The sequence below is a fragment of the Verticillium dahliae genome, genomic scaffold, assembly GCF_000150675.1.
Source record: "Verticillium dahliae VdLs.17 supercont1.9 genomic scaffold, whole genome shotgun sequence".
Lineage (NCBI taxonomy): Eukaryota > Fungi > Ascomycota > Sordariomycetes > Glomerellales > Plectosphaerellaceae > Verticillium > Verticillium dahliae.
This window is the reverse complement of record NW_009276929.1, coordinates 284,039-310,712: the sequence shown is the minus strand read 5'-3', so window position 1 is coordinate 310,712 and position 26,674 is coordinate 284,039. Positions and strand designations below refer to the sequence as shown.

At 57.6% G+C, this 26,674-nt stretch overlaps 9 protein-coding genes across 9 annotated transcripts; 6 read left to right on the top strand and 3 right to left on the bottom strand.

Moving 5' to 3' along the window:
* Positions 1–485: 485 nt before the first annotated feature.
* VDAG_05062 (porphobilinogen deaminase) lies at positions 486–1,547 on the bottom strand (the record flags this gene model as incomplete). Its single annotated transcript, XM_009654798.1, has 1 exon — positions 486–1,547. The coding sequence occupies one exon, from the start codon at positions 1,545–1,547 to the stop codon at positions 486–488; it is 1,062 nt and encodes a 353-aa protein (XP_009653093.1).
* A 1,237-nt stretch (positions 1,548–2,784) lies between these two features.
* On the top strand, positions 2,785–3,644 carry VDAG_05061 (uncharacterized protein; the record flags this gene model as incomplete). The annotated part of the gene is made up of 2 exons (XM_009654797.1): positions 2,785–3,079; positions 3,133–3,644. The coding sequence occupies 2 exons, from the start codon at positions 2,785–2,787 to the stop codon at positions 3,642–3,644; spliced, it is 807 nt and encodes a 268-aa protein (XP_009653092.1).
* A 506-nt stretch (positions 3,645–4,150) lies between these two features.
* On the bottom strand, positions 4,151–8,173 carry VDAG_05060 (multidrug resistance protein; the record flags this gene model as incomplete). Its single annotated transcript, XM_009654796.1, has 4 exons — positions 4,151–4,846; positions 4,902–7,719; positions 7,808–7,995; positions 8,045–8,173. 4 exons carry the CDS (start codon positions 8,171–8,173, stop codon positions 4,151–4,153), a joined length of 3,831 nt encoding a protein of 1,276 aa, XP_009653091.1.
* Positions 8,174–9,733: 1,560 nt separating this feature from the next.
* VDAG_05059 (fungal specific transcription factor domain-containing protein) lies at positions 9,734–12,351 on the top strand (the record flags this gene model as incomplete). Its single annotated transcript, XM_009654795.1, has 6 exons — positions 9,734–9,753; positions 10,138–10,613; positions 10,671–10,966; positions 11,024–11,461; positions 11,524–11,774; positions 11,826–12,351. 6 exons carry the CDS (start codon positions 9,734–9,736, stop codon positions 12,349–12,351), a joined length of 2,007 nt encoding a protein of 668 aa, XP_009653090.1.
* Positions 12,352–13,145: 794 nt separating this feature from the next.
* Positions 13,146–14,917, top strand: VDAG_05058 (isotrichodermin C-15 hydroxylase; the record flags this gene model as incomplete). Its single annotated transcript, XM_009654794.1, has 4 exons — positions 13,146–13,226; positions 13,297–14,424; positions 14,487–14,662; positions 14,743–14,917. The coding sequence occupies 4 exons, from the start codon at positions 13,146–13,148 to the stop codon at positions 14,915–14,917; spliced, it is 1,560 nt and encodes a 519-aa protein (XP_009653089.1).
* A 768-nt stretch (positions 14,918–15,685) lies between these two features.
* VDAG_05057 (L-serine dehydratase) lies at positions 15,686–17,842 on the top strand (the record flags this gene model as incomplete). The annotated part of the gene is made up of 3 exons (XM_009654793.1): positions 15,686–17,237; positions 17,290–17,735; positions 17,816–17,842. The coding sequence occupies 3 exons, from the start codon at positions 15,686–15,688 to the stop codon at positions 17,840–17,842; spliced, it is 2,025 nt and encodes a 674-aa protein (XP_009653088.1).
* Positions 17,843–18,109: 267 nt separating this feature from the next.
* Positions 18,110–18,697, bottom strand: VDAG_05056 (uncharacterized protein; the record flags this gene model as incomplete). The annotated part of the gene is made up of 1 exon (XM_009654792.1): positions 18,110–18,697. The coding sequence occupies one exon, from the start codon at positions 18,695–18,697 to the stop codon at positions 18,110–18,112; it is 588 nt and encodes a 195-aa protein (XP_009653087.1).
* A 989-nt stretch (positions 18,698–19,686) lies between these two features.
* Positions 19,687–20,727, top strand: VDAG_05055 (uncharacterized protein; the record flags this gene model as incomplete). The annotated part of the gene is made up of 4 exons (XM_009654791.1): positions 19,687–19,999; positions 20,229–20,347; positions 20,409–20,601; positions 20,663–20,727. 4 exons carry the CDS (start codon positions 19,687–19,689, stop codon positions 20,725–20,727), a joined length of 690 nt encoding a protein of 229 aa, XP_009653086.1.
* A 970-nt stretch (positions 20,728–21,697) lies between these two features.
* Positions 21,698–26,112, top strand: VDAG_05054 (uncharacterized protein; the record flags this gene model as incomplete). The annotated part of the gene is made up of 11 exons (XM_009654790.1): positions 21,698–21,835; positions 21,911–22,043; positions 22,304–22,408; positions 22,707–22,808; positions 23,107–23,134; positions 23,454–23,477; positions 23,815–24,353; positions 24,415–24,728; positions 24,788–25,207; positions 25,274–25,397; positions 25,685–26,112. 11 exons carry the CDS (start codon positions 21,698–21,700, stop codon positions 26,110–26,112), a joined length of 2,355 nt encoding a protein of 784 aa, XP_009653085.1.
* Positions 26,113–26,674: the final 562 nt, after the last annotated feature.

Here is a 26,674-nt window from a genome sequence, read left to right as displayed (position 1 = left end):
GACCTGGTAGATAAGGGCATGATAGCGTGTGTGTGCGCGTGCGCGCGTTGGGTGGGTTATGGAAGCGACAAGTACAGTTCAACCTGGGGAATTTTCTGGCTCTTTTTATTTTTACATTTGCACAACATATCCTCCCCCGTCTCTCCCAGACCAGGGAGGTGACGGCGGCGCGGAGGAAGACTTCGGGCTGTATCATACGGACTGCTGACGGTCTTACGGCTTTTAACATTGGGCCGGTGACATAGGAACGGAATTGAGATTCATGCTTTTTTACAAGTCATTCTGTTCGGGCTCTTCATCATCGACGCTTTTTCTTTTTTTGTGCATGTGCTCAGGAGGGTCCCGTTGGAATCCCTCGCTCGCTGAGCAAGCTACGTACGCTATGCAGTTCGTCACAGGGTATGCCAGTAAACTCGACTCACAAGACGGGCAGTCGTGGAACAGAGCAGATGTGAAGAAGGAAAAAAAAGAGAGAGGGAAAAAGCCTATGATGCAGCCGCCGCGGGGAGCGTCGCAGGCTGATCCCCCGGCCGGTTCTGGTTGATGTCATCCAGAATCGTCTGCGCCCCCCTATCAACAAGCTCGGCGGCAAGGTCCCTGCCGAGCTGGTCAGCCGCCTCGGGCGACTCGATGACGCGTGTGCTCTCGCCGTCGACGCCGTGGGTGCCGTCGACGTGGGTGACGGACGCCTTGAGGGTCAGTGTCTTGCCGTCGTCGCGCCAGGTCGTCTCGACACCAATGGGCACGCTGCAGCCGCCCTCGAGAGTGCGCATGACGCTGCGTTCGGCCTCGGCGGCGAGGCGCGTAGGGCCGTGCTCGATGCCGCGGAGCAGGGTGAGCACGCGGTCGTCGTCGGTGCGGGCCTCGATGCCGAGGGCACCCTGTCCTACGGCGTGCAGGATGCCACCCGTGTCGGAGGCGAGGTACTGGCCGATGCGGCCGCCGAGGTCCATGCGCAGCAGGCCGGCGGCGGCGAGGATGATGGCGGTGAAAGGGCCGTCGGGGTCGTCGAGCTTGGCGAGACGGGTCTGGATGTTGCCGCGGACGTCGGCGAACTGGAGACCCGGGTACTTGCGCTTCAGCTGTGCGATGCGGCGGATGCTGCTCGTGCCGACAACGCTGCCGGCGGGGAGGTCGGCGATGGACTTGTACTGGTCTGCGACTGTATCTTTGAAGACGACGACATCGTGGGGGTTCTCGCGCTCGACGACGGCGCCAAGTATGCAGCCTTCGGGGAGGACGGTGGGCATGTCCTTGAGACTGTGAACGATCACGTCAATCTCATTGTTCGTGAGCTTGGCCTCGAGCTCGTTCGTCCACAGGCCCTTGCCGCCAAAGTTGTAGAGGGCAGTGATCTGGTCCTTGTCGCCGAGGGTCTGCATGGCGTGGATCTCATATATGTAGTCGGGACGGATGCGCTTGAACGCCTCGATAACCAGCTCGGTCTGGCGGACGGCGAGCGCTGACCTGCGGGTGCCGATACGAACGGTCGAGGCGGCCGAGGCGGCGGGGCCATTGCCGCTGTCGGAGGTGGGAGCGGCAGCCATGGTGGGCGGACAGGAGTTTGTGTGCTGTCCAATGTGCTCAAGGTCAAACAGAGTGGGCTGCTTCGAGTTCGAGCCAGGGCTGCGCGACGGTCGGGACTTGGGAGGCTTGGATCTGTACAGCAAAGACCCTGAATGTCGGAGCCCTTTGACTGGAAGTGGGATGACGGGAGATGTGGTGTGGCAGGTATGGCCGGCATGGCGGGGTGGTGGGGGTGGTGGGGTCGTACAGTGTCGGGTGTGCATTGGCCCTGCGCACTGTCCCTGCCTCATCCTCTGCTTCCACCCCTCGTTGTTACCCTGTCTCTTCGACAACCTCAACCTCAACCTCAACAACAGTTCCTTGCCCAGGCCCCTCCCTCAACAAGGAATGGCGGCATACGGCTGTGCAACGGAGGTCCTCACGTCAAAATTCCGTGTCATGAAGAGACGCCATCAGATGATACATGCTTGTCCGTCATGTCGCTACACAGTTCTCACATACGTTGAACCAAGAACGCGACTTCCGACCACAAAAGCCTTTCATGACCTCATCTCCATCTCCATCTTCCTGATTCAAGCGTGGGAAAAAGATACACGTATTGACATAACCATCTCAGCTGTCCTCGTATCTACCGGACGGTTCCTCGCCGCGTACCTCGAAGCACGGCATGACAGCAATGGCCACGGCATATGTCATCGAGGCAAGCGCCCGAGCCGGCCATCGAGTCGCCGAGTCGCCGATGACACACCTTTGACCTCTTCCGAGTGGATCTGGACGTCGTAGGAAGGAGAAAAGCCTGGCATATGTTGCAATGCCTGGGCGGCCATGGCTAGCAGTGGATTTTACCACCGGCACCACTGCTATCAAGCGTGACGCATCCTCGTCGTACACATACTGAAGGTGACGCGAAGAGGGCCCGAGTGAGGTCCGCTACGGGTATCACATCAACGTGTCGCTGGAATATCCGCCTGCTCTACCTCGAACACGGATGCTTGCTGCTTACTTTGGACCAACTCGAGAAAGGTATCCAACCAGATCATGCTATACCGTCTTGGCAACTGGCAGAGGCAGTCGACAGAAGAGTCAACTTGGATCATGGAGGAAACCACTTGTCAACATAAAAGGGCAATGGGCGCCTTTGCAGTTTTCTTGAGCATGGACACGATATCTGCTCCAGCCTCATGAACAAGCAGTCCGTCTGTCACAGATAACCACCAGCATCAACATACACGACGACGCCTTGGATTTCCCCGCAAGATGAGGCCCACATCGATACTCACGCTCGCAGCACTCCTTGAACTGGCATCTGCTCGAGCTCAGGAGGTCCCCGCTCCGCCTGTGCCTCAGATCCTCCCGGCTCCCTTGACCACGTCGACGACGACCATCACGGTGATCGAAGGAACTCCACAGCCACCCGGAAACTCACCCCCTCCCCCCCCTCCCCCTCCTCCTGCTCCCCCCTCTTCAGCACCTACAGGATCGCCGCCCACCAACGGCGCAACATGTGTTTGCGGTGCCACCTACTGCGGAAAGGTCCTCAGAGGCTCCCAGGGTACCTCTTCCCCCATCCCTTCAATTGCGATATACCACTAACTCGACTCGCAGGCTACACCCAGGACCAGGTATCCAAAGGCTACTGCTCCAGCCCCGGCATCGACTGCGCCAGCGCCCAGCCCGACTCAAATCGCCTCGACGACTCGCTCTTCGTCTGCCTCTGCGAGTCCTTCGACCAGCCCACCGGCACAGACATTGAACTCCTGTGCCCCTGCAACGGCCGCTGCAAGAACGACGCCCCCGACTTTATCGGCCGCTGCGAGACGCCCTGCAACCTCAACTGCGCACCCGCACCGGCCGGCAGCGCAGGTCAGCCGCAGCCCGGGCCGGAACCAGCCCCTGAACCAGCACCCGGTAACGCCCCGGTACCCCAGCCAGCCGGCGAGCCCGTGCCCGTTCCTGCGGTTCCCGCGCCTCTTCCTGACACGGCTCCTCCATCCGCGCCTCCCGCCCCGGCTGCATCAGCACCTGCGGCCCCTGCGGCGCCAGCGCCTCCTGATGCTGGCGCCGCGGGCTCCTCGCCTCCTCCTGTGCGGAACAACTTCCGCCACTTCATGTGGTGAGTGACGGGTGCTCTGGCGGCGAGGCGGTTGAACAGGAACAGATGGTGGGGGGTATTGGCGATGGAGTCGAGGAGGTGGAGGATAAGGGCAGATTGCATACCTCGGAAGGCGTTCTATCATCTTTCGTATTCTTTTCACTTCGTCACACCGTATTTTAGTTCGTGCCCCAGGAAGGGTATGCGCTGCTCATTCTCTTGGTTTTCTGAGCCCCTGAGCAAGCCTTTGGAAGGTCTTTTGGTGACGATTCGTTTCGCATCTTGATGAGGCCGGGGCAGACACATGGATGATTAGGGTGGATTGGTTTCGACAGGGAGTAGTTTCACGGACGATCGTTAACCACTAAGATACTTGAAGTTTTGACCGACTACATCTGACTTGCATGCTCGCAGCCAAGTGACAAAACTATGAAGATGGTTTCCTGGGTATTATGTCTATGATATGCATCCGACAAATTAATCAGGGTAAAGGTCACGCTGTATACAAAGTATCTGCCATACAAGTCACGCCTAATCCAGAGCCTGCGCCTCACACATCTTCCTGTACATGCCTCCCAGGGCCACGAGCTCAGCATGCGTGCCCATCTCCACGATCCTCCCACCGTAGAACACACAAATGCAGTCGGCGTCCTTGACAGTACTCAAGCGGTGCGCGACCGCCACCGTGATCCTGTCTCCAGCCTTGGCCGCCTCGGCGAGGGCGCCTTGCACAATCTTCTCGCTCTCCGTGTCCAGGGCGCTCGTCGCCTCGTCGAGAAGCAGAATGGCCGGGTCACGAATGAGCGCCCGCGCAATGGCGATGCGCTGCCTCTGACCACCCGACAGCTGCGTGCCGTTGGCGCCGGCTGGAGTGGCGAGGCCCTGTGGTAGCGACGAGACAAAGGTCCACGCGTTGGCTGCGCGGAGTGCGACCTCAATTCGAGAGTCAGGGACTGTGGCGGCGGTCTTCTCCGACGAGGCGTCGAGAGGGTCATCATCCAGGCCGAGGGCAATGTTCTCGCGAATCGTCCCTTGGAACAGCGTCGGCTCTTGTTGGACAAGCGCGACGAGGCGACGGTATAGCCTTGGGTTCAGAGTGGGCAGTGGAGAGGAAGCAATCTTGATCGTGCCGGTCGTCGGATCGTAGAAGCGTTCGAGCATGGCGATCATTGTGGACTTGCCGCATCCAGACGCGCCGACAAGCGCCACAAATTGACCGGGTTGAATCTGCGAATGTTAGTTGAGCTGCTCAGGTGGCCGATGGGAGGTGGGAGGCACTTACGTTCATCTCAACACCTTTGAGCACGGGAGCATCCGGACGAAGAGGATAGGAGAAGCGAACGTTGTCGAGCTCGATAGGACCGCCAGCGCTGGGACCGTGGTTGCGGTTCTCGGGCGTTTCTTGAACCGTGGGCTGCAATTCGTGGAGCCAGAAAATGTAGTTGGCTGCATTGATACCCTTGGTGATGCTTGTCGAAAATTGGAACAAAAGGGCGGTGGCCTGGCCGGAGAAGAAGACACCCAGAAAGGCGACGAAAAAGTCATACATGCTGATGTCGCCGAATGACAGCAGACGGCAGCCGTACCAGAAACCCAACGCCATGAACCAGTACTCAATCGACTGCGTCAAAGCAAACCACACCATCATGATGAACATGGGACGAGTGGATTCCGCGACGGCCCAATCGAGCTCGGCAGTGTAGCTCTGGAGGACCGACTCCTCAATAGCGAGGGACGACACTGTGCGGATGGCATTGACAGCCTCCGAGGCAATGGCGGCACTATTGGCGTAACGCTTCGACATGTCGCGATCAAGCTTGGCGTCGAACCGAATTTTGAGGTATCCGGCCGTCAGAATAGGGGGCAGACCAGCGCAGACGACAACAAGACCGAGGTTCCAGTCATGCGCAATGGCAAGGATGCAGCAGGACGCGACGTTGAGCACAGCGACGAGGATGAGGGCGATATTAAAGCCCATGAGCTCGAGAATAGCTTGCGGGTTCGAATCGACGCGGCCAGTGAGGGCGCCCGTGTTGTTTTCTGTGCGATCGAAAAACTGCAGATCCTGCCGCAGCATATCGGCAAGACTTTGCTTTCGCAGTTTATGGTTGAGAAACTGTGCGACAACGTTGGTTGAGTATCCAAGAGAGAAGTACGAGAGGAGGCAACCAGCGGCGAGGACGATGAACATGGTTGCATAAAATGACCCTCGACTCCTCATGGCATCGCCGGTCAATGTGAAGACATCCATGACGTTAGCCAGAAGGATAGCCTGGCCTGGGAATGCGGCAGCAGCGCCGATGCAGCCCAGTAGCATGAAGACGTACGCCCCGAACACCTCTGGAGACTCGCGCATGAGTCGAAGTACGACGTAGAACACGCCCTTTTGCTTGTGGTGATCGTAGTTGTCACGTTCCTTCTGGTCTTCCATGCGCCCTTGGACTGATGTTGCGTAGCGAGTCAGTGATTTGGAGACGTCCAAGTCCTCACCCTTGGAGGCGTTGGCTTCGTCAATCTCCGTGTCCGAGGTCGAGTCTGTGTCTGTGACAGCGAGGTTCTGGATCTTGACAAGGTTGGCGTAAACATCGTCATTGGCAATAAGGGCCTCGTGGGTACCCTGCTCCACGATGCGGCCCTTAGTCATGACGACAATGTTATCGGCCTTGCGGATGGTAGCCAGCTTGTGAGCAATAACAATCGTGGTACGGCCGACGGAAGCCTTATCGAGGGCCTGTTGAACGATGCTTTCAGCGTGCGGGTCAAGTGCGCTGGTAGCCTCGTCCAGGAGGAGTACTTTCGGCTGCGATACCACACTGCGAGCAATAGCAACGCGCTGCTTCTGTCCACCAGAAAGTAGACCGCCACGTTGGCCAATTTGCGTGTCGTAGCCATTTGGCAGCTCAGAGACGAAGTCGTGCGCAAACGCCATCTTGGCCGCTTCCTGCACCAGTTTTCTCTGCTCTTCTACAGGAGCATTCTCCCATTGCGTTCCAACGAGGCCGTGTTTGATATTGTCGAAAACGCTACCTTGGAACAGAACGGGCTCTTGCTGGACGAGGCGGACGTTCTTGCGCAGCCAGTTGAGGTTCAGCGTTTCGATCGGACGGCCGTCAAGCTTGATCGTACCGGATTTGGGGTTGTACCATCGTTCAAGCAACCCGACTATGGTACTCTTACCACTTCCAGACTGGCCAACGAGTGCGGTCACCTTGCCAGCAGGAACACGCAGGGTGAAGTTATCGAGAACTGTGGTGCTCGGCCGGGTAGGGTAGGCGAAGGTGACATTCTCAATCTCGACGAGGCCGACAGTCTCGGCTGGCTCTTCACCAGACTTGTCGAATGGATTTATGGCAGACTTGCGGTCCATGAGACTGAAAAGCTTAGCAGCTGCAGACGCAGCACGGCTAAAGTCAATAGAGTACGGGGCTAGGGTCGTCAAGCTGATGGCAGCGATGACGACTGAAAGCAAGACAGTGAAGATTTCGCCTGAAGAGGAGATTTCGCCGCGCGAGAGCATCTGAGTACCCTGCCAGAAAGCCAAGCCAAAGCCCAGGTAGATGATGGTGTACTCGGCAGAGAACATGATACCGAACAGGATGGATATCTTGCTACCCACCTTGTGGGCTTCGATGAGGTGCTCGTCGAACTTGTGCACAAGCCTGGCACGCATTTCGAAGGCATGAACAGCACGGGCACTAGAGAGGACGCCCTCGGCGAACGAATTGGCCTGGGCGTAGATCTCCAAGATCTTCGTCTCGTGACCAGCTTCGATGGTAGCGATGACACCCATGACGATGATGGTGGCGGGTGCGATGCAAAGGCAGATGAGCGTGAGCTTCCACTGGACGATGAAGGCAATGATAAAGGCGGTAACGAAGGCAGACAGTCCTTGGAAAGTAAGACCAAGTTTTTCGGCAATACCGCCGTTGATGAGGCGGCCGTTGGAGGTGCCCTGGGTTGCGATGGAGCCGCCTGTTCCAAAGTCATAGAATGCGACTTCCTGGCTCAGGGCGGCGCGTAGATACTCGTGACGGATATTGCGAATGATGCGATACGCAGCGTACGTGAGAAGAGAGTTGTAGAGGTAGGCGAGAACGAATCTGCCGATGCCGAGATATACAAAGTAGAGACTTGGGGTGTCAGTTAGCCAGGGGCAAGGGCTCATGCTGATAACTGGAGACAACCTACGCCAGGGTAGAAACATCATCCATAAATTGGGCTGGTGTGTTCACACCGGTAGTGAAGTCGGTGATGACGGTGATGAATTGGCCGAAGATGAGGTTCTGGAGCGCAATGCCAGCGCCTGACGCAATCGCAGCAACGATGGCGATGGCTTGCAAGGAGTACTCGAGAGGACCAGCATATCGGAAGATTCTCTACAAAGCAGGTCAGTGGTTGAATGAAAGCCTGGCACAAGAAGCGTACTTTGTATGCTGCCCAAGGAGCTTCCTCTTCGGGGACATCAGGCTCAGGCTCCTTGCTGGCGGCGGCAGCAGCGAGGGCCTCATCGCTGGCAGCGGTAGCGCCCTTTTCGCTCAAGGCTTCGGCGCCCATGACGAGGATGGTCGACTGAGAAATAATGGGCGTGCGCTATGGATGTTGTTTGTTTGTGAACGGTATGGAGTACGAGGAATGACAGATGGTTGCCCTCGTGGAGTTTTAAGGGTACCGAAGGAAGGACATGAAGTTGACGATGATGTATCGCCTCCCGAATGGCGAGTGTTGGTGATGCACCGGACTTGGGGTTGTGGAATGAAAAGAGAAGGAAATAGAAATGGGTTCAAGGACGAAAATGGTCCGAACTTAACAAGAGCAGGCGGATTGGAAATCATCATGACTTCTCGAGCTGGCAGGCTCAACTAAGTGTTTTCTTCTTGCCTCGCGTCGTCGCCAAGCCCTTTGATCTCAGGTGTCGGGTTCCGCGCGCAAGCAGGGTGGGTCGCCCCCTTGCCCCCCTACTGGAGGGTCGACCACTGTAAATCGTGCTGGGCCCCCCCTGGAAACGGCTCCATTTCACGCTACGAGGTCTCGCTAGTGGGCGGGGGCGCACGGCTAAAAAACGGGGCCACAAGGCAGCATCAGCATCAACAGTGGGATGCTGGCCAACGTCATGAGATGCAGCATGTACAGAGGCAACGAACACCGTCGGTGATTTGATATTCGTAAGCGGCAAGTTATGCCATCACTCTCAATGGCAAATCCAAGATGATACACCTCACGCAATCCAAACGACCCACGCAATGCCTCCCAAGGAAACGAGCGCCTCATTTACCTGCCTGTTCGACTCTGTGAGGAACATTGTGGATCTGTGACGGGGCTACCTACAGTTTGCCCCCACTTCACGGCCCCGGGACGCGGATAACGGACACCTCGGCCACCGCACCTCGCACCTCGCACCTCGTAGGTGTCGCGGAGAGCCGGCGACGGGTGATGAGTGACCGGGCTCTCCCATCCTGTGGGCTGCTCCGCAAATCCTTCCGTCTGACTCACCCGGTATTGATACGTCCCGTCAGCCCTTGTTCGTCATAGGTTGACCTTGAGGGAATCATTTGAGTGTGCTGGCCAGGCATCATGTCTGGGTAGCCAGGCGCAGCCAAGTGCCAGCAACCGCGCCTCGAACCGACAGGGCTCCACTAGACGGAACGCGCGCGTTCCGTGCCGAGAGGACAAGAGGGCTTCAGGCTCCCATCAACTGCCCCCCCCATCCAACGTCGCTGTCAGACGATGAACGCCTTCACAAGACATTATTCAAAACACATACTTCCCACGGATCTCGGGATCCGACGACTGCTCCCTCCGACAGCGACCTGCCGACCATCTGCACACGGCCCATCTTGCCGGGGCTCTCTCCAACAGCACTCCCGTTGATTGCCGTATGAGGACATCGCAGTGCGGTTCACAGCATTCAAGCACCCCACCATCCACTTCCAGACCTAGACACTCCCGGTGGGACGCCGCCGGCACGTCACATGGACGATAGTAGGGACGGAAGTGGCGTCGACGAGGTGGCCGACATCTCGTTGAACCCGTCCACTTCTATTCGTCGAGCAGTTCGTGCCTCCTCATCGTCTCTGTTCATCATGCTGGTCCGCTAACTAATTTCTTGTAAGTGTGATGCTTGCCGCTCTCGCAAGGTACGGTCAACATGAGCACAGGGGCATAGAAACAAGGACCACCAAGCCTCTTTCTCCTGTTGAGGTGGTTTCGGCTTGACGGTCAAGCCTTGATCACATCTTCTATTCAACCCATGATGTATGGCCATGTCACTAACACCAACAGATTCGGTGCAACCGAGAGTCTCCCTGCTCTCACTGCGTCCACGCAAAAATCGAGTGCACCCACGCAGACGCTAAGCCCAAGGAGAAGCGAACACGCATCCTACTGACCCCTCAGTAGTAAGTCTTTCCTCCAAGGATTTCTTTTTTTCTTTTTTGGGATGGACAATTGTCAATTTGATGCACTTTGTCTTACGAACCGGACCATGGCTGCCTGTCGTTCGTGCTCTGACTAGTCGAAAGTGAGCGCAAAATCGACCTCATTGATCGCCGGCTCGATGGCGTCGTCCGCTTGCTGGAAGACCTCAAGCTGAATTGGCCGCCGCCGGCATCACAGCCGTCGCAGTCCCAGACAGCCTCAACCTCGAACCCTTCACCAGCGGCAAGGAACGTGCAGTCGTCCTTTTCGACGCCGTCAAGCCATGGTGCCCAGTCCGTCCCCGCGGGTCCAGTAGTGGAAGGCGACTCTTCGCTGGCTGCGCACTCTGTATTCGCCAATGAGTTCCTCCAAAAGGTGGTCAACACCGGGGACCTCCAGGGTTCTGGCCTCGAGCTGCGGGAGACCCTCAACTCTCTTCACCACATTGTCGACGCCTTGAAGCAGCAGACCACGACCAGTGAAATGGCGTACCCTCATGGAAAGCCTACTTCGCGTCCTGTGTTCCAGACCGCCGACCTGCCTCCAATTAAGAAGGCCGTGGCTCTTCTGAGGACTGCCAGTATGTTCCATCAGGTACCTTCGGTGGAGAAAATATAACTGATATCCTGTACCACAGCTTCGCAGTGGCTGGCGAGCACTAGTTGGATATTTGAATTTCTCTCGAAACAGCACTTCACTGACCTTTGTCTCGGGGTATACTTTTCTGATGACCATCTGGACACCGATTACATCACAGTCAACGCTGGCCTCTATGCCCTTTTCCTCGACCAATCGTACCATTGTCCTCCAGAAGAGAAGGAGGAGAACTTGCAATACGCCCGAATATGCAAAGAAAACTTGGAAACGGCCCTCGCAAATCTGCCGTTGCATCTGCCCGCTTCGAACGACGTTCTCCTGGCTCTCCTGTTCGGAGTAAGTGACGGCCCATTCGATCGACGCGACGGACGGAACATAACTCACAGTACACAGGCTTTCCATGCCATCGAGATCTCCAAACCCTCGCTTTCGTGGGTCCTGACTTGCAAAGCCTCGGAGCTGTGCCAGACACTAGGATATCACCGCGCCTCCTCGATGAAGAATGACAAGCCCGAAGACCGAGAGTTCAAGGTATTCGTCTTTTGGTCCGTCTATTTTATCGACAAGAGCCTGTCTCTCCGCCTCGGGAGAGCTTCCACCATCCCTGACTGGGATGTAACCGTCCAGCCGCCTGACGTAAAGACAGCTGACAAGAGGGCCCTCGTGGGCTATTTTTGCCTCTGGATCAAAGCGGCGCGGTGCCAGGGCAATACTTACGAGAAGCTGTACAGCCCAGATGCGATCAAGCAGCCCGATAGCGTCCGTTTAGCTCGTGTTGAGAAGCTGGTTTCGGACCTGGAAGACTTAGAAGTCGAGTCAAGGCAGACAGACGTCAGTGCCTTCAAGATACTCACGTTCCCGCTGTTCCTGAAGATAATCTGACCTGGTGCTAGGCGAAGTGGCTGAAAGCCGCTGAACAATACGTCGGCAAACCACTGATGGAGTTTTTTGTCATCTCTGATGAGGTCCTGAGGCTCGGGCTCCTCACCATGGTTTATAGGGCGGCCCCGCGTCCAGCTGGATCCTCGACGACTTTCACCGCGGAATGCATAAACGCCGCACGAGTTACCCTGGCGAGGCACCAGGACTGCATGGTAGTCCTCGACAAGACAGAGTCGGCCCTCTTCCCGACGTATATCCACTGGTAAGTCTGCATCGATCTGCGGAGAAGCAAACGTAGTCGCTCACCGACCAGGACTTTGCTCTTCGCCCCATTCATCCCCTTCATCGTCATTTTCTGCAAGGTGATCGAGACGCAAGACCAAGAAGACCTCGCCCGCCTGCACGCCTTCATCACGTCCATTAAGAACGCGCCCGCCGTTTCCGACGCCGCGGCCAAGATGCACCGCCTCTTCGAGGTCCTCTACAGCGTGGCGTTGCGCTACGTCGAGTTCCGCGTGTCCACGCCCCCGGCGCAGCAGGCGCAGGCCAACGCAGAGATGAACACGTACCTCGCGCAGCTTGGATTCCCGGCGACGGCCGGCGATCCAAACGTGGTCGCCAGCCCCGGAGCGGACTTTGGTGGTCACCAAGCGGATTCGGCGGCGGCAGGCGCTTTTGACAGCACGTTTGGTGGCGGTCTCGGGGATACGACGATGCAGGGCGCCAACCCAATGATGTGGATGGGCAACACGGCGCAGCTGGAGGACTGGTTTTACAGCAACCAGCAGATGATGGGGTTGCTCCAGGAGCCGAGCTTCAATCTGCCCAACACGCAATGAGGCATTCCTCATCGGGGAGAGTGGACATGTTCCATTTTGAGGGCCTGATGGCAAGGCACATGGATGATACGAATACGCATGGTGTGGGCGCAACTCGGGGGGACTGGGACTGGCGCAGTATGGGATGGGGATGACAGTATGTCGGATTTGCTGCCTCACAAGGAAGATCTACCGGTACTTCTCAAGGCGTGGAAACGTGGGGTTCTCGGATGATATACGCCTTGGCTACATAAATGACCGAGACACGACGTTCGTTTCCCAGACTCTGTACAGGATCGAGGTGAGACCCGAGCAGAAGACGACCGACGCGACATGCTCCACCCCCGTAAAGTGAACCGAAACAACTTCGGTCTCGCTTTCGGAGTCTTGAAGTGGCCCGTCAAGAGAGCGCAGATCCCCTCTTTGAATACATGGATGGGCAAACTTGAGGGGCCAAAGGGGGCAATCTGCGCACACTGCCTCTTGTTTTCACTGCACGACTCACGCGCATGGAGCTGTTTTGGGGTGTCGATCCGCCTGGCGGCCATGCCTGATGAGGCGGCCGTTGCAACATGACGTTGCGCGCCCGTGGCCTCCCCCGCGCACGGCACTTGAACGGGGGCTGCCTTGCATTGGCCAGCTGTCATTGGACGCCATTGCACAGCAATGGATATCGTGCTGGTTGTACGTACGTACCGGGGAAGTTGATGGGACGAAGAGCAGTTCGTAATAAAAAGAGACGTCCCCTTCCCTTAGGGGGTTGAGGCTTCTGAGTAGTCTCACCCGAGCAGTCTCAGTCTCATCGTCTCGCCATCATGGGTCTTCACGTGCAAAATATTGTGAGCGCCATTGCTGCCGCCAGCTATGTGAAGCTGGCGGGCGCGGTTCTAGGACTGGTATGCCGTACTGGTTTATAACGTCTCCACGTATGACTTCTGGTTCCGATACTGACGGTGCGGCATGCAGCTTGTCGTCTATCAGGCCCTGTCCACGACGTACAACGTCTTCTTCCATCCCCTCCGGCATTACCCGGGCCCCTTTCTCCAAGGCGCGTCCAAGATCCCCTGGTTCCTGCATCAGACTGGCGGCACCCTCGCCTTCCACACGCAGCGCCTCCATGAAAAGTATGGCCCCGTCGTCCGCATCGCACCCCATCACCTGTCCTTCACGGACCCCCAGGCCTTCAAGGACATCTATGGCCACCGCATCGGCGCCGCGTCCGACATGCCGGAGCTGCCCAAGGCAACCATGTTCTACCACGTGTCGCGCCGCATCCCGCACAACATCATCTCGTCGACCGTCGAGGACCACCGCGGCCTGCGCCGCAGCCTGGCGCACGGCTTCAGCGACAAGGCCATGCGCGAGCAGGAGCCCATCATCGGGCGCTACGTCGACCTCCTGCTGCTGCGGCTCCACGGCCTCTGCGGGGCGGCGGCCGGGGGCACGGCAGCCGTCGTCGACCTGAAGAACTACTACAACTGGACGACGTTTGACGCCATCGGCGACCTCGTCTTTGGCGAGAGCTTCGGCTGCCTCGAGGCCAACAAGCAGCACCCGTGGGTCGACGCCATCCTGTCGGCCGTGCACCAGGGCGCCTTCCTCATCGGCCTCATCTACCTCGGGTTCGGCGAGCTGGTCGAGCTCGTCATGCTCCTCGCGCTCGCGACCTCGGTCAAGACGCTGTCGGCCTACACGGACGCGCGCCTCGCGTCGCGCCTGGCGGCCCAGCCGGGTCGCGCCGACCTCTTCGAGGGCGTGCTGCGCAAGCGCGACGAGCTGGGGCTGACGTTTGCCCACCTGGCCGGCAACGCGTCGCTGCTCGTCGTCGCGGGCTCCGAGACGACGGCGACGCTGCTCTCGGGCGCCACGTACCTGCTCGTCTCGAACCGACGCGTGCTCGACAGGGTGGCCAAGGAGGTCCGCGAGACCTTTGCCTCGGCCGACGACATCAACCTGTCCTCCGTCGGCGGCCTGTCGTACATGCTGGCCGTGCTCAACGAGTCGTTCCGCTGCTACCCGCCCGTCACGTCCAACCTCGTGCGGAGGGTGCCGCCGGGCGGCCAGACGATCGCGGGCCACTATGTGCCCGTCGGGGTGAGCATTTTTGACCTAGTGTTGTGTCGGACGTGGACTCGGTTTGCTGACGGGCTGTGTAGACGCTGGTCGAGGTGCAGCAGTGGTCTGCGAACCACTCGACCGACAACTGGGCCGACCCCTGGACGTTCCGGCCGGAGCGGTTCCTCGACAGCGAGGAGGAGGCCGCGGCCAAGGGCAACAAGTTCGAGGCGCTCCAGCCGTTCAGCGTTGGTCCGAGGAACTGCATTGGCAGGAAGTGAGTCATACCGCGGCCATTCTTTTTTTTACTCTCTTCTTTTTTTCTTCTGAGCCGGGTAGCTGATCGTGTTCGAACAGTCTTGCCTACGCCGAGATGCGACTCATCCTGGCGAGGGTGCTTTACGACTTTGACCTCGAGCTGGCGCCGCAGAGCGAGGGGTGGCTGGAGACGCAAAAGGCGTATTCGCTGTGGAACAAGCCGCCCCTGGAGATCAAGCTGACACCTGTTGTGGGGGAGAAGGTCAAAGTTTGAGTGCCCTGACGGCTGCTGTGCACAGGATGTGGTTTGAAGGAGGCTTGGGGGGCAGGATGCTGTTGGGATTCTTTTCGGGTATTTGATTCAGTGTGGTGTTCATGGGCAGGTTATCTCGTGAGCCCTGGGCGCTGCACGTGCTGTGGCCATGGAGGGCTTCCAGGGGCTGATGCGCTGTAGCCAGTGTCAACAGGGTCGTGGCTTCTGTGACTCAGGGGTCATGCGTGATTCATCGTGGAGGCTGCAGCTGCCTGGCATGGAAGGTACGTCCCTACCCACCTACCTTAGGTAGGTACGTACCTAGAGAAGGATTGTGCATCGAAGCAGGCGCTGTCGGTGTGCTGCTTCTGGTGACGAAAAGGTGGAAAACAAGAACAGGAAAAGAAAAGAAATCATTCGGCCATTGAAGCCAGCCGGGCTGCCTAGACATATAACCGACCCAAGATGTTGATATCATGCTTCGAATGTTCCCTGCGCCCTCAACAGAACCGTATCCGGATATCGTCGGCAGTTGTAAGGCGCAATGCTTATCTGGGGAAGCACAGGGGCTCCACCAATCCCCAAGCAGCGCCCTATCGCAGCTTGCCCGTTTCTTCTGTCCCTGAACTTCCCATCCATTGATTGGCGGTGTATGACATATAGATTCAGGTACCTGACATGTGCAGGCGCGTTGCCAACAGCTCCTTCCTCAGGGCATTTCACAGTGACGAGAACCGGTGAGCTCTGCTCCCTCTCGACATTGATTTCTCTCCTCGTTTCCCTCTCGCCATGCGTTCCTCTGTTGCCCTTCGACAGGTGCAGCTGCTCCGCGCCCTCAGGAGCGCGCCAGTGTGTCGCGCCAGGGGTCTCGCGCCCGTCTCACGGACAAGGGATCATCTTGGACACCTGACCCGGCCCCTCAGCCGCCAGACGACAGCACACTACGGCCGCGGAGCGCGTTTGTTCAGCACCGGCACCCAGGATGGCGACGACGAGGAACGTGGCTCGTACAGCGAGAGAGATCACGAGCATGCCGTCATCTCGACCTTTGACCCTCTTCTCCATTTGGCATCGGACCGTCGTCCTCTCATACTGTCGGACCCCATGCGTGCGGGCAACATTTTCGTCGCAGATCTCATCGAAGCAGGCTTCCTTGACAAGGTCCACAGGATTCGCATTTCCATCTACGGAAGCCTTGCCCTCACTGGGGAGGGTCACATGACGCCGTCCGCTCTTTTGCTCGGCCTCGAGAGCGCAGACGTCGAGAGCGTCGATACGGACTACGTCCCCGAGAGGTTCACCAAGATTAAAGAGGAAAAGGAGCTCATTCTTGGCCATGGCCTGCTCGGCAGTGAAGGCAAGAAGATTGCCTTTGACTACGAGCGCGACTTTATCTGGGAATGGGGGAAGAAGCTCCCGATGCACAGCAACGGCATGCGTTTCATGGTCTTCGACAAGGAGGGCTACATGATCGCCACAAACGACCTCTTCAGCGTCGGCGGTGGCTTTGTTGTCAACGGCGCCATGTCCATCAACCCGACCTCGGCTGCGCCATCATCTTCGGATCACGGGGCCCTCGTCGATCCCAACGGGCCCGCAGAGGCTGGCCACCCGTCTGATCTGGCGGAAAACATGTACTACAAGGAGATTCGACGTTCCGACGCAGCAGGTGACCGCAAAACCGGACCCGAAGTCAAGCTCGTCGAGCCACCAGTCGAGCCGAGCGACTCGGCCACCCCACCGGCGCAGATTGGCCAGGAACAGACAGCAACCTCTGACGAAGCCCTGGCGCTTCAGCAGACCGAGCAACAGACCGAAGGCTCGGGACAGCAGCAGCAGCCGCGGTACCCCTTCCGTGACGCCGAGAGCCTGCTGGCCTTGTGCGAAAAGCACAACCTTACCATTGCGCAGCTCGTCTACGAAAACGAGAAGAGCCATGGCTATACCGATCAAGAGATCCTCGAAAAGGTCTATCGCATCTGGGAGACCATGGACAACAGCATCCTTGAAGGTGTCCAGGCACCGCTGGACTCGGTGCTTCCGGGATCCCTCAAGCTTCACCGCAGGGCGCCCGCTCTTTACAGGCGGCTGACGAGGGGTCTCTACCCATCACATACACAGGCCAACAACAACAGCAAGGCATCCGCGAGCCATGCCGACAGCACCACGGTCAATGCCTCGGAGTCGCCAGCGAAGCCGCAAAAGAGTTTGGTGAGGCCCGAGATCAAGGGGCCACGAACCCCGGCCAAGGTTCACGGGTCTTTCTTCCACCCAGTGTCACCTTCTCCCTCACGACGGACAGCATTCCCAGCCATGGACCATTTATCCGTCTATGCCATTGGTATGTTCCCCTATGTTTGGAAGCAAGAAGTGTCAGCCCTAACACTGGTCAGCGGTTAATGAGACCAACGCCGGCGGCGGCCGTATCGTGACGGCCCCGACCAATGGAGCGGCCGGCATCATTCCCTCTGTTCTTAAGTACACAATCGAATTCGTCAGCGACGATCCGGAGCGCGACATCCTGACGTTCCTCCTGACTGCGTCGGCCATCGGTATGCTCTACAAGCGCGGCGCCACCATTTCCGCCGCCGAGGGTGGGTGCATGGCCGAAGTCGGCGTCGCGTGCTCCATGGCCGCCGCAGGTTTCGCCGCCTGCATGGGCGGCAGTCCGCATGTGATTGAGCAAGCTGCAGAAATCGGCATTGAGCACAATCTCGGCCTGACGTGTGACCCCATTGGTGGACTGGTGCAGGCGCCATGCATCGAGAGAAACGCGCTGGGAGCTATCAAGGCCATCTCGAGCGCAAACCTGGCTCTCAGTGGGACCGGGTCGCAGAGAGTTAGTCTCGACGATGCGATTCGGGCCATGAGGGTCACTGCGGAGGGCATGAGGAATGAGTTCAAGGAGACCAGTCTTAGTGGGCTCGCCACGAGCGTTCCATTTAACATTCCCGTCAGTGTGCCGGACTGTTGATCGCCAGGCAGGTTGATGGCGAGTCTAGGAGGGACGAAAACGGCGAATGGATGGATGAAACGTGCTTTTTTGTTGTCGTCTCACGTCTGCTGTTCACCGGTAGACTGCTCAGAGACTGGCTAGGAGAAGAATATTGCCATGCGCATGCTAATACTATCCGAGAGGCTATGCAAACACCACAACAGTGAACGACCAGGCTGATGACAGCATTGCTAAGATCTCATCTCCTGCGCCAACGCTCAGGACGTCATCCCCAGAGCCCCCAGGCTTTCTTCAGTCACCTCTTCATCGTCGTCGTCTTCCGCGTCGTCATCGTCATCGTCATTATCCACCAGATCAATCACCAGCACCGTCTCGGGACTCAGTGCATCAAGCTGGAACCCCGCCTGCAGAACACTCTTTGCGTCAAACACGCATCCCGACACGTCGAGATCGACATCCTCGTCCTTGAGCGCCAAGCACACGGCGCGAAAATGCTCATGGTGCGCATCCAGCAGCTCTTCGTCCTCTCCCTTCTCCTCCTCCTCCTCCTCCTCCTCCTGTGGCTCCGCGTCGCCGCCGTCAAAGATCAAGATCCCGCCGTTATACGCAAGGCAGAACGACTCGCCCGCTGTCCCGGGCGGCGTCTGTATCTTCCTCAGCACGGCGGCCAGTTGTGCTGAGGTCGTGGCGGCCGTGGTGGTGAGGCGCGTAAAGATGCGGCCGCTAAGGAGGGCGTCCGCGGCGGACGGGGCCCTGGGCGAGAAGATGGTTACGTTTGGCGGCAGCTGGGGCGGCTTGGAGGCTGCGGCCTGGCCTGCCTGTGGGTTTGTCGCAGTTGATGCCATTTTGATAGGAGGGCGGGGTTACAACCCTCGGACCTGAGATTCAGGCCCTTTTTTTCTTTTGGGGGGGTGAAGGAGATTTTGTTGGTTGAATTTTGAAGCTGCTTGTCTGGTCCCGCGAAAAGTGGAGTGGAGGAGACGATCGGGGAGACGATCGGCGGAGGGGAGCAGATCTCCCAGGCGGGACGGGCCTTACTAAGCCAAGCCCAGCCGGCCGGCCAGCGGGGATGAGACAAGCTGCTGGTTCGGGGCAGCATGTGTAGGGCTGAAGGTCTGTATTCCGGCGCTGTCCAGGTGCGGCTAGCGAGGATGCATTGAGCGGCGTGCCGGGTGATATTTGAGCTCCTACTCTACCTATCTCGCAAGGGGCCGATAAAACAAAGCTACATCCCTGAAAGATGCGTTCAATTTGGACCCTTGTACATGTACTATACTTTGCATCGGCCCAAAACTAATAGAGCAGAATCTTCCAAGAGTTGTCGCCGATTATCTAGTGGGTAGAATTTCAGAGCAATAAATCGAGATACGAAGTTAGGGGTCTGTCTGGATGATATCTGTTGTTTCGCGGACTTGGAGTGCGGTTTTCTTCCACCCCGTGCCTAGGTAGATAAGTTACTTTGACACGGTCTTACATGGGTAAATACCTACCCACAAGAAGCATCACAGGCCGGCAATGCGGCACAAACGACGGGAGCTAACCAAAACCTCAGACGGTTCCCAAACCCTCCCTGCCAAAAGGGGCGTGTTTCGCATCACCAAGACGGACGGACATTCGGCCACGATGAAACGACAGCCCGTGCGTCTCCACGTTCCGATTAAAAGATGGATCGCCCGCTTTCCCTGGGCCGCTCGTGAACCATGTGCAGCTCATCATTCTTCGACGTACCGGAAAAAGTCTTTCAACGACAAAGAGAAGGGGGAAAAAAGAGAAGGAAAAAAAATACGAAATACAGTCGACGCAAATGCCCTCCTTCCGAAGCTCGCCCGACATGATGGCCAAGGACACAGGCTACGAGACGGTGCAGTTCGAAGACCACAGCGACGACAGGAGCAGCACCGAGGTCGAGGAGTCGCTGATCGGCGACGAGAAGCCGTGCAGGAACTGCTACGCCGCGAAGGCGCTCGAGAGGACGAGGCCCGAGAGGCAGGGGGGGAGGTGGAGGCAGAGGCTCGGCGCGCTCAGCGGCGTCGTCAACACGTTGCTGCTGCTGGCGAATCTCGGGCTGCTCGTCCGGCAGATGACGCGCGAGCCGCGGGTCAACATGTGGGATTTCGGTGGCGATCTAACAGGCGTGGGGCCGCGGTGTGAGTGTTCGCCTGGGGCGCGCAAAGACGAGGGTTGAACGGAACGGTGCTGACAGGAAGCAAGTCTCCCAGCAGATCAAGGTCTTTGAGCCGGACTATGACGGGAAATACGCGCCAAACGATACGTCGCTCTTCTTTACCAACGAGACGCTGCACAACTGGAACGAACTTATGCCGAGTGAGTGTCATCAAATATCGTGATGAGGGTCGATCAACTAATTGAGGACAGTCGGCATGGGCTTCCAATGGGTTAATGACACACACAAGTACCATGACTTGCCGACACCCATCATCTGGCCCGGCAAGACGGTCTTCACGACATCCATCACGCATCAGCTCCACTGCTTGGTAGGCTCACGAAGACCCCGGGGTTGATCCCGAGAAGCTTAGACGTGCTAACCCTCTGTAGTTTGCTGTGGTACAGACATACTCAGGCCTCAAGTCGGAGCATGAGCTCCCCGAGGACCACCACTGGCACATGATCCACTGCTTCGCATATCTGCGACAGACCATCATGTGCTCTGCCGACACGGCATTGGAGGGTCTGGAAACCACATTTCCAGACCACAACGGCGGATCCGACGGTTGGGATTCGAAGCATGGTGAGTTCCAGGCAGCCGATACTGGCTGAGGCCCAAGCTAACGATACAATAGTATGTAAAGATTATGGCGAGGTGACGCGCTACCTGGAGAGTGTTCGGGCGTATGATGATCGGGAGATCTTCTAGACATCTGCCAGCTGTCAGCGAGAATTAACACGACAATGTATGCATGAGAAAAATTGGTCACTTCACCATATGGAGACTTTGATAGAATTAGCAAGAGCTTTTTTGTACGAAAAAAATGCCTTTGCCGAACCAATTGCCTCGCTATGCATGCGGGAATCTCCGCGCTCGACGAAAACCACGTTGAACGAGGTCCCAGAGGCAAACCCCTGAGTGGCACGGTGCTAGACCACTAGACCACTTGGCGAGTCGGTGGCCCTACGCCTTTTGCCCGACTCACCAGTACGATTCACAGATAGGTATGGCACCCTATGAGACTCGGTTCTTTCAGCAAGCCGCGCTGAAACTATTCTCGGGTTGGGATCATGTCAACTGCCGTCTTCAGACAACAAAGTCAGGCACCACTTGCAGAGGAGCACATCTCTATGAAACCATAAGGCCAGGATCTGCCACGCGCCGGGTAATGGTTTTGGCGTGAATGAGCCAATGACCCAGGTCTTTTTTGTTGAGCAGCTTACAAGCAAGCTGCCTTTTAGGGCATGGCTCACCCGCCCCGTGATGTGCGCGAGTAATAATGATCACAGATCTGGCAATGGCATCTCTGACATTTTCGGAGAGGCGTCATCCGCGTGGCCATGGATGTACGCGTGAATCCGTCCGGTCGCGGCATGTTGAGACCCTTGCTGTTATGCAGCTCTTGTCGTTTTCTGCAGATCGACGGTAACTCTATTCCCTTGCCTCAAGGAACAATGAGACGAAGTTCCCCGAGCTTCAAGGGCTGGCTGACTTGACCTCCAAACCACTTGCTGCATATCTGTAGATCAACTGTTCCGGGTCACGTTCATCCGACAGCTCGCTGTTCTTTGGAATCCCACAGCTCACTGGATATTGTGAAGACCTGGCTAGGTTGTGTCTCTGAGTGAGCCGGGAGCACTCCAGCTGAAAGGGACCGCCGGTTCCGATTAGTATCCCGATGGTTTTGCGCCCCTCCAAGACACTGGCCGTGCCATCGATTATTAACACCCGTATAGGTCAGCCGCACAACGCCATGGCCCTAATGGTGCAGTTTGTGGGATCGAGAAGCGGGTTCGCCGGGTGCCTTCTCGATCCCGTGGGGCCGGCCTGACTGCTAGCAAGATTAACTCTATCTCATGACGGGCCGTAATCACGTACGCCCCTCCATTAGGGCGATCAGAACTTCAACGACGCCATCCATGATGGGCCAAGGGACATTTCGGCCATGGGAGCTGTACAGGGCAACACTCCCATCGCTCTCCGTGCTGCGCCTCACCCATGTACGGCATCCTCCGTTCAGCAGAGTGCGCTGGCGGCGACTGCAAGCAAGGGCACGATCCCGGAGGGGCTAGTCAACCCGCACGCCAACGCTAAATGCATCTGGGGAGGCCTTTTCCCATGCTCTCTGCTGCGTTATCGAGATGCAGATCGAGGAGGGCCGTTTGTGAATCCGTGCCCACAACATTCGCATTCGCTAACGCCGACTCCATAACACCTGCCGGTTCAGGCCTGCTGCTTTGCGTCCACTCTGATCGACAGCCACGTTTGACTTGGCCGTTCTGAGCCCCCTCCCCCCATGGTCTCCGCCCTACTGCCACGTTGGGAGAGATGACCGTTGGGACCGCCAAGCAACGAGACGAAAAGGGGTTGGAGAGCGGACAGGGTATGCGTGAGTGAGAGGCACAAAGTTGCCCATGCTCCAAGAGGGGGTCAAGACTGCCAGGTGGGTTTCTCTGCTGTTTTAGTGCCGATCATTTTGTTCCGACCAGTGATTGATTCTCCGCAGGGGCTAACGCCGAAGCTCTGATCCCAGGCAGGCGTGTCGCGGTGGAGCTGACAGCTGCGTGCTTGCCTTGCCTTCCCTGCCCCTTTCCTTCCTGGGCGATTTGTCAGGGGCCGATGGACATGTTGCTGCCTCTGGAGAGGGCACGGTAGGTGGTTGCTAAGGTGGCTACCTCGGCTGGCAGGTGCCAGACATGCTGCGGAAGGTGCACTGGTATCGCCCGGACTAGGTAGGCAGGCGACACCTTACGCACCCAGGCCCTCGGAAGGTGCTGCTCAGTGTCGAGGTGCGTGAGGGAGGTGCTAGGGCAGTTGGAGGCTAGGGTGCTCCTGCTGAGGCCGCTGGTTCGCGCTAGGGCGGCACTTGGATGCAACCACCTTGATGCGGGCGGCGCCTGACTAATGATCGGGACAGTGGGCCATTTGCTTATGACTCGGCCGAATTCCCTGCTCATAAGCTCCCGAAGTCCTCCCCAACCAGGTCCAGAACAGAGACGCCTCCTCCCATTTTCCAGATTTCCGGATTCCGGGGGCCACCCACGTGTTGGTCCTTCTACCTATTGCATGCATCGCACCGTCAGATAGGTCATTTACTCCTCCTCAGTGAGGTGAGGTAAGGGATCTGTAAGCAAAGAGTGAGCGAGCGAGACAGGCAGACAGAGGCTGCAGACAGAGGCAGACCCAGGCAGAGAGACGCACAGAGGAGAGAGCGTGAGGAGGTGCCTGTGCTGGCTGCCCACCCGTCCGATCTGACCACCTGATCTGCCTGCCCTTGCTTTTACGACATGAGCCAACCCGAAGAGGCCTTTGAGATCCCGGCACCGCGGAACCGGGCTGTGAGTTGCATCCATCCATCCATTGGGGAACGGTCCATTTCCTGCTTGATCGAGTGGGACGGAGTGCTGACGATGGATTGATACTGGCGTATGCAGTGCGACTTGTGCTTCGCGAAAAAGGTGAGTGACAAAGAGGCAAACACCAACACCAACACCAACACCAACACCAACACACCACCTCCCCCACGATGCAGTCGTGTCGACGGATCCCCCGGAATAGCCAGCCTGCGAGAGACTGACACTGCCTTTCCAGATCAAGTGCGACCGATCAGACCCGTGCTCACACTGCGTGTCTCTGTCAGCCGCCTGCATCCGGGCGCGGCCCAAAAGGCGAGGCAACCCAGACTATGAGAGGTAACGTTTCCCGTTTGCCAAGATAGGCATCCAGTTCATCATCGCATGGCACCCGACGCCCTATCTGCTGCTCATCGGCTCACACCCTGGACCAACCCAACAGACGCAAGATAGCCGCTGCCGTGCGGCATGCGAGCCAGCTCGCCGGCGCCGCAAATGCGAAGACGCTTGGCGTGCCCACCTTTGCACGACCAGACGGCGACCGCCAGAGCGAGACCTCATGGCCTAACGCCGTCGAGGCCCCGAGGGATGCGAATCAGCCGGATGCCTCCAGCAGCAAGGACCATGCGTCCCAGTCGTCAGGCTTCTCGCCGACCGTAAGCACGAGGAAACCTTTTCGCCAGGGACTCCTCAAGCAGGAGTATGAGCACCGTCCGGCGCGAACGCCGAGACCCGATATCATGAGGGCGCATTCGCATGGTGCCGGCGCGCAGGCGCAGACCATGCTGGAGTTTGAGCTGCTGGCCGGCAAGGGCATGGATGTAGGGAGGCGGGAGGTGCTGAAAGCTGCCGTCGCCCTCTCAAATCAGCCATCGACGACGACACCGCAGATTGACCCCGAGGCCGAGATCTACAGCGGACTGGACCTTGATGACGAGTCCATGTATCCCTCGGCAGAAGTTCTGCATTTTATTCTCGACGGTACGTTCCTCTACTAACTGTTCTGTCTACCAGGAATTGGTGACTGAGTGACCGTGAACAGCGCCCACGCAACATCAAAGCGTCGGGCTGTCCTACATTTTGGACATGGTATCGCGAGAGACGATTGAGAAGCAAGGAATTGCTCTGATCGAAGGCACAGCCAAGAGTCCCGCTCGACTACACTACATGGTTAATCTCAACTACGCCGCCTGGCTTTATCTCCACGCGACAATATCCGGCACCATTAGTCCGGCCATGAAGCAACACCTCATTCGAAGGCGAGAACACTACGAGGCGAATCTCCTTGCCGCTGTCCATTCCATCGGTGTACTCGACGTGCCAAGCCTCTCGTTGTTCCAGGCGTTACTCTCTGGGGTATGTTTTTCCTTTGCCTTCTTTTGAGTCAGGGGCATCAGGAGGACTGACACGACTAGACCATGTTCATGATTCACACCGGAAGGGTGGAGAAAAGCTGGAACCTAAGCTCAGCAGCATCGCGAGTGTGTGTTGCCCTCGGTGGGCGCTATTTCACCAACCTGGCCACGACTGCGAACAGCGCAGAAGCAACTGCCGCGCGGTACTGCCTAACGCTATGCTTCATGTTCGACAAGTCGCTCTCTCTCACCATGAATCGTGTCTCGGCTTTACCCGACATCAACCTAAACGTGGCCATGGTCACACCTTTCGACCCTTCCCGCCCGTACACTGCATTACCCGACGTCTATCTCGAGTTTGCGCTGGTATCAGACGAAATCATCAAGGGCAGGCAGCGCCGTCCTGAGGTCAACCGGCAGATGGATGTTGTGCAGAGCCTTCAGCAGAAAATGTGGCCCATTGGTGAGAAGATTCGCCATGTGAGTGCGCGCTGTGCTTTCGTTGCACAGAATATCATGTTACACGCAAGCACTGACACTGTCTAGTTCCGGTCAAAACCTCTCAACGATCAGGACGCCTATCTTGCTGCTGAATGGATCGGCGCCGATTTTGTGTATCACTCAATCATGACGGCCATCTTCCGATTACATCCAGGCCTCTCGGAAGACTGTAGTCTCCTTGACCAGATGATGGGACATGCTCGACTTGCGCTTTCGTTGCTGAACGAACTCCTCCGCACATCGAAAGCGCTGACCAAAGTGGACACTTTGAAAGCATCCATAACATGGTTAGCATCTCTTGCCGTTGCCCAAATCAGTAGCCCTCCATGCTGACATGAATCAGGATCTTGCTCTGTCACCCCCTATACCCATTCTTCATACTCTTTTGCCACGTCGTCAACGTCCCGGGCCCACAAGACTTCCAACTCCTCGTTGAAACAACACAAAACCTTACAGACTTTTCGCTCATTGATGGTGCCATTGCCGGTGTCTGTCGACTGTTCGAGAAGTTTGTTACCCTCTGCAGACCGCTCGTGGAAAAGGAAAGCCCCGCCGCCTCGCCTGAGACGGGTGCCCAGCAACAGCCTCAGCAGCAGAAGCCGGGGCGGCCACAGCAAGACCGAGGCGAGGGGATGCACATACTGGCGAATATGTTCCGGAAGCCACCTGGTCCTATGGGGAACGAGAACAACGTCATGATGGGAGGCGTTGAGCCGACGGTGCCCATCTTTACGGGAGGCGACATGAGCATGGCCTACGGTGGCCAGCCACACGGGTACGATCCCATGTCGCACATCAATACGCTGGGCGAGGAGGACCTGCTTTTGCAGTTGGGCAACACGCACCCGTCCCTGGAATGGATCGAGGGTGCTTGGCCGACGTGAGAGATGACTTGACCAGAGAGGTGTCTCTTTTGCGTCCTCCAAGATGACGCAGAGAGGTGTATTATGAATTGTCTCGATTGTTGACGTTGAAGTGTCCAAGCAAGCCACGCTCATTTCTGATCCTATCAAACACACACAAGGCTCCGAGATACATTATGTGCCTGGCCTACGTTGGGTACGGGCTGCCATTGTACTTACTCATGCTAGTAATGAAAATCATAATCGAGACCTCAGCACGGGCCGAGCCTGTTCGTCTCTCTGCAACGCGGTTTCCGTCCTGATCGCACCTTGCTGATGCAAGGGTTCCGCCACGACTGTGGCCTTGATTCGACGCCCAAAATACTCAATCTCCACGCCGTCCCCGACGTTCACCTCGATCGGCAGGTAGCCAAACGCGATGGGCTTCCCGACGGTGAACCCAAAAGCCGCGTTCGTCACATAGCCGGCCACTTTCCCGCCAACATAGACCGGTTCCTTTCCCAGGACCACCGACTGTCCATCATCGACAGTGAAGCAACGCAGACGCCGAGATGGCTTCACAGCCGAGAGCCGTCTGAGGGCC